The sequence below is a fragment of the Mytilus trossulus genome, chromosome 6, assembly GCF_036588685.1.
Source record: "Mytilus trossulus isolate FHL-02 chromosome 6, PNRI_Mtr1.1.1.hap1, whole genome shotgun sequence".
Lineage (NCBI taxonomy): Eukaryota > Metazoa > Mollusca > Bivalvia > Mytilida > Mytilidae > Mytilus > Mytilus trossulus.
In genome coordinates this window covers 86,092,271-86,098,142 of record NC_086378.1, presented here as the reverse complement: position 1 = coordinate 86,098,142, position 5,872 = coordinate 86,092,271, and the positions used below count along the sequence as shown (strand labels likewise).

Below are 5,872 nucleotides of genomic sequence, written 5' to 3'. Positions count from 1 at the left end.
AGTTTTGTATATAAAATGTGTTTTCAGTCGTGTGTCATCTTCGTCGATAATCCAATGGATAATCTTTCGTAGAATTTTCACTTTTTACGACTTGCATATCATATATAAAATTATATATTGGTTTTTTTATTATAAGGTTTTATTTGTTCTTTGTGCTACCTTTTCTTAATATCATATTGATAATTTATTCATATTCATAGTTCATAATTAATTCATGTAAATAGTCATTTCATGTTCATCAGTTATTCATGTTCATCAGTTATTCATGTTCATCAGTTATTCATGTTCATCAGTTATTCATGTTCATCAGTTATTCATGTTCATCAGTTATTCATGTTCATCAGTTATTCATGTTCATCAGTTATTCATGTTCATCAGTTATTCATGTTCATCAGTTATTCATGTTCATTTTGTTTTTTATGTTTGACGATTGACGCGATTTTCACGTTACTTCTTATGAAAAAAATGTATCAGCTTTTTGACATTTTGTATGAGAAAATGCACAATAAATATAAAAATTGCGGGAATTACTAAAAAAGAAGGTCCAAAATGAAATCGCAACGAATTAAATCTAGTTTTAAGTAGTAATGCGTTTTTCAATTGTATCACCGATTGGTATATATTGATATCATGAAGAACTGATCAGGTGAGTTGTCGGTACAAATTACTATTAAGATAGTTATTCTGCAGACATGTTCATGGGTTTAGTGCAGTTTTTTGATAAAAATTTGTCAAGCATGCATAAAACGTACAGAAATTATTTTAACATTTTTACGATGGCTCCGGCTTTTAATGACATGGTTTTAATGAGCAATGAGAAACATACAGTTTTATATGGTATGGAGGACAATTTAGGAAAACATGCATGGCTATTTTCCATGTATAACTTTAAACAAATCGTATCGGTAATGTTTTAAAGAGATATGATACAAGTGACTATATTTGATCTTATATGAACTCCCGGGTCCTCTGTGTCGTACTTACACTTTTTGTCTACATAACATAATTTCGGTGTATATTAGTTTTTTCGTCGTTTTTGTTTTTTTGCCTTGACATGGTCATTTATTCAAGTGTTGATAATACACACACATAACATTACGAGAGAAAAAAATAGACACCTTTCGAGTTGAATCCTTCACCAGAAAAGTTCGCCAATTACTCGCGCCTTTATTACGTCATTTATCAAATTTAGGGGATTAAAGTTCATCAAGAGTATTCGTGATCCTCTTTGTGAAGAATCAACAAAAATAATATTTATTCTGTAGATACTAAATCCCAATTCCCTTATTACTGTAGTGTTGGTTATCAATTATAAGAATTTAGTTTCCAAAATAATTCGTTCAATATAGCGTCATATTTTTTCAACCGTTCAGTCAACCTAGGAAGGAAATGACGATGTCCCTAAAGGCCAGAAAACATAAGTTTTTGATGGCATAGCAACCAACTGGAAAGAGGTCTATTAAAAAAACAAGATCATCAAGTTTAGGGTCAAACTTGAATAAAATTATCAGATGACCTTGCATCAAAAAGCAAAACATAGTATTTGATATGTTCTTTTATGTACTTTTTTTTTTAACTCGTACAATTTTAACACCAATATGCTGTAATTCAATTCAAATAGGCCAAAATATATTTTGTTGTTTTCAAATACTAATTATAATAGTCTGTTTACTTTGAAAGAGAGCAGAATCACAACCATTGTGGAACTGTCTACAGACAATATTAAAGCAGGTAGGAATTAATACGCTTATACCTCAGACATAACCTGTAAACTAAAACAAAGATTCTCCTTTTGCCTTCCATCATTGCCGATCTGAACAAAGAAATAACACGACGGGTGCCGTATACGGTGCAGGAAATGCTTACCCTTCCGGAGCACCTAATTTCACTCCCGGTTTTTAGTGGAGTTCGTGTTGTTTCTTAATTATTATTTATAACCGTTGATGTAAATGTCCTTTACAATTGGTTTTGTGAGTCTTTGCTTTCCATTCTTTGTTAGCAGTTAACTACTATCGCCTGAATTTAAGCAATGAATAAAAACCTGTTCTACTTCTCCCTTTACTTTGAGTTTTCCTGAGAATTCAATATGACCGCTGTCTTACTGTATTTATAATGGTATATTTCTTTGAAATTCGAACAAGAAGATCCCATCTTGGAACTAGTAGGTACACAAAACAAAAGTTTTATGTAGTATCTCTCAAAACGAGGCATGGTTTTGAAAGAATCTCTTTTTTACAAAGTTGAACCTATACATTAAAACCAGTATTGTTTTCTAAAATACTACAGTATTGATATTCAAACATTGCATTTTGTATGTGTTTTCAAGGGTGTAACGTTATGATCTCTGTCGTATGACGTCAGTTTCCGAGGCAACCGTCACCAGTTTTGCTGGAGACAAACAGAAAATAAGAAATTAAGCTTGACGCATAACGAAGTTAGATAAATATTTGCCACATAAATAACATTGTTGATACTATTATAGTTTCTATTGAGCCACAATACTATGCACTTGTTCAGAAATATGCCTCTCAAGCTTCAACAGTAAGATAAATTACTTTTGACAGATAAAGAAAATACAAAAAGTTCGACGAAAGGAGTTCAGATACAGAGTTCGAGAAAGGGAGTTAAGATGAAAAGTTCTACGAAAGGATTACAGATAAAAAGTACTGCGAAAGGAGTACATATATTAGCAACCGTTACCAAGACAACAGAGACGACAACAGATGGTGGAAGTATGATATCATTATTATCTTTTGTGAATTTTTATTAGAAATTTACTTTTGGTAATTTTCAGTCATGAATGTAACTTATCTTTTATACCCAGGGCATGTTCTCATGGTGGTGAATATATGGTATATAAATAAAGGCAACAGTAGTTTACCGCTGTTCAAAACTCACAAATCCATAGACAAAAACAAAATCGGGGTGATATAATTTTTTTAGACATGGGGATCGAGATATGGATCGTAACAGAGTTTTGTTTAAAGACCTAATGTAGTCTTCTTGATGTGCGTGTGTATGCGGTGCATAAAACTAAACTAAAAACTAAATATCGAGCAAAAGGAATCCTATTAAAAAATAAGTTTGTACTCAAAAACTTATAAAAAATTAAGCACTTCCTGCATGTTTGAACGATTTTATTGAAATACGCTAAAGTTTTAACTGGAGACCCTGCGCAAAATGATTAACAAAGTGTTTTTTTTTTATTTAGCAATTAATTCAGTTTATAATCATTATCCCTGTTTTCATATTCCATTAAGAATCTCACAAAAACAATTTATTTTCATTCAGTTCATACTGGTATTTGATACAATAATGAGTTATGGAATATGTTGAATATATGTTATGGAATATGTTGTATATATGTTATGGAATATATTATATATGTGTTATGGAATATGTTGTATCATAAATTTATCTCAGTCTTATATGTGTTCTGTTTTAAGGAATAAACAGCCAGCCAACTGTTGAGATCACCAATCCAGGTGAAGCGGAAACAGTCACAATAGTTATCGAAGGTACCAGGATTATAATTTAGTATGCCAGACGCGCGTTTCGTCTACATAAGACTCATCAGTAACGCTCAGATCAAAATAGTTATAAAGCCAAACAAGTACAAAGTTGAAGAGCATAATCGGGTATATTAATCAATTAGTTAAAGCAAATAAGAAAATGCACAAACAAAAAAATGACGCTAAAAACAACTGTCTAAAGAAAACGATCACAGACAAAACACTGCACAGAAAACTTAACACTGAACAAAACAAACCCTACCTACGGATTTCGAAACATGTCTCTTCCTTAGTTCTCGAGGCTAAATGTTAGTTGATAAAAATCATTGACACATATTTAAAAAATATAATTACAGATTATATCTATGGGTATTTCGGGAAATGTATTTCAAATGTTGTGTAATTGAGTGGCTTGAAGGATAAATTGTAGAGCTACAAAAAACTTATTTCCAACAGGTTTAACCAATCATTCGATTTACACACCAAGCTATTATAGCACTATTTGACTTGTGCATATCTTCTTCCTCCTATGTTTACATACGAGTTAGTTAAATGCTTACGTCATTAACTTTTTACTGTAAATCTTTTCAAAGCAAATACTCTCATATTTTATATAGTTCTGTTTTGATAAAATGATAAAAATACATTTTAGAAATACATTTTTTAAAACACACACCAATAATGTAAATACGAGATTTATTTGTTTTGATTTAGGACCATCGCTACCAGAACACTTTTATTATTGGTTGTTAGGAGCTGGGCTTGTGCTGGTATTATGTTTATCAGTTGTATGCAATGCTTGTCTCAACCGAAGGTGTCGATCAAAAACATTAGAACAAAAGGCAAAAGATAAGTTGGAAAGTGAGATAAAACTCTTACATGGCGAAGAAGATAATAAACCAAACGTGCATGGAAAGGCCATCATGGTCCAAATCGAGGAGGAATCTTCTATGTATGAATCAATTGATGAATACAAAATGACGCATTATGATTATCCTGATCAGTATGATATAAGAAAAATCGAAAGAAGTCCCGGTCTACCAATGCGTCGTGATATGTTAACGTCATCAAAACCATCGCATTTAGACATTGTCGACGATAGCGTTGCAACTAAAGTAATTAGATCTACGGAAGATCTGAGTGTAAATAAATCAAAACCTCCAAAATTAAGTACGTCGTGTACAAATTTGTCACCAAACGGACCAGAACTAAATAACAATGCAGGAAGACTATCACCACATTCGAATGAAGAAAATCAATTGAGAATAGTGCAAGTACATTCCGAAAAGAAGACAGAATCTATAAATTTGACTGACGAAGATGAATCGTCAGACAATTGTGACGTCACGTCCGTTAAAACAGATGATTATCTAAATCCATACGTACCACTCATCACAGATGAAATAGAATATTTGCACAGTTACACTACCGCAATAAAACAAGAATTACCTGCAATAAACAAGGCAATGAGTGCAAAAGAGTCTAAAATAATGATTTCGTTAAATGGAAATCACTCGGTTTCGAAAGACAATGCCACAGATACATATTTGCCTCTAAATACGAAGGAAATTGAATACTCTCAAACGTACACACCAATCACATCCGAGTGTAATTACACAAAAACAAAATCAGCATCAAAACTCGAAGGTGTTAAACTGCCGTCAAAGTTCGAGTCCGAAAATGTTATAGTTACAAATCACTCAAATTCTAAGGACGATGCTACAAATTTATATGAACCTCTAAACACAGATGAAGTCGATTATTTGCAGACTTACACACCTATCATGTCTGAATCTACTTACTCCAAAACGAAGTCTATGTGCGTTGAAACAATTGTTTTAGACGAAGTATCTTGCTCGAAAAACAATTTTCTAACCCATGAATATGATGACTGTTTTAGTTCTAACACTAATCTGTCAAAAGTGTAAATATTTTTACAAACATGTGCACCAATAATGCAATTATGATTAATATTTTACTATGTAAATATTGATAGCTTAATAAATTTCTTGAAATGGTTGAAATTATTCCATGTAGCACTGAACAAAACGCATTCTTAGCCACTAAATATCGTGTCTACTTCGCGCGACAAAACTTGCGGTGCATATAAGGTTTTGACACCTAAAATACTAGTACAGCAAAGTCTTAACATATGTCACCGTTTTTAAGCTTAATGTTGAACCCTACGGAAAATTTGAGAATTTACTTCGGCAAGGTTAATCTATTAATAATGTCCAACCATGAGTGATTTTGCTTAGAGGTAGCTGACGTCTCACTTTAGTTGATTGACATAATAAATTCAAATTTAAAAAAAAAAAAAAATGTTTTGGAAAGAACTTCAGTAAGGTCATATTCCAACA

General features: G+C 32.0%; 1 protein-coding gene across 1 annotated transcript; it reads left to right on the top strand.

The window, feature by feature from the left end:
- Positions 1–463: 463 nt before the first annotated feature.
- LOC134722093 (uncharacterized) lies at positions 464–5,471 on the top strand. The gene is made up of 4 exons (XM_063585563.1): positions 464–1,731; positions 2,565–2,732; positions 3,447–3,518; positions 4,227–5,471. Exons 2-4 carry the CDS (start codon positions 2,630–2,632, stop codon positions 5,438–5,440), a joined length of 1,389 nt encoding a protein of 462 aa, XP_063441633.1. The 5' UTR covers positions 464–1,731; positions 2,565–2,629; the 3' UTR covers positions 5,441–5,471.
- The last annotated feature ends 401 nt before the right edge of the window (positions 5,472–5,872 follow it).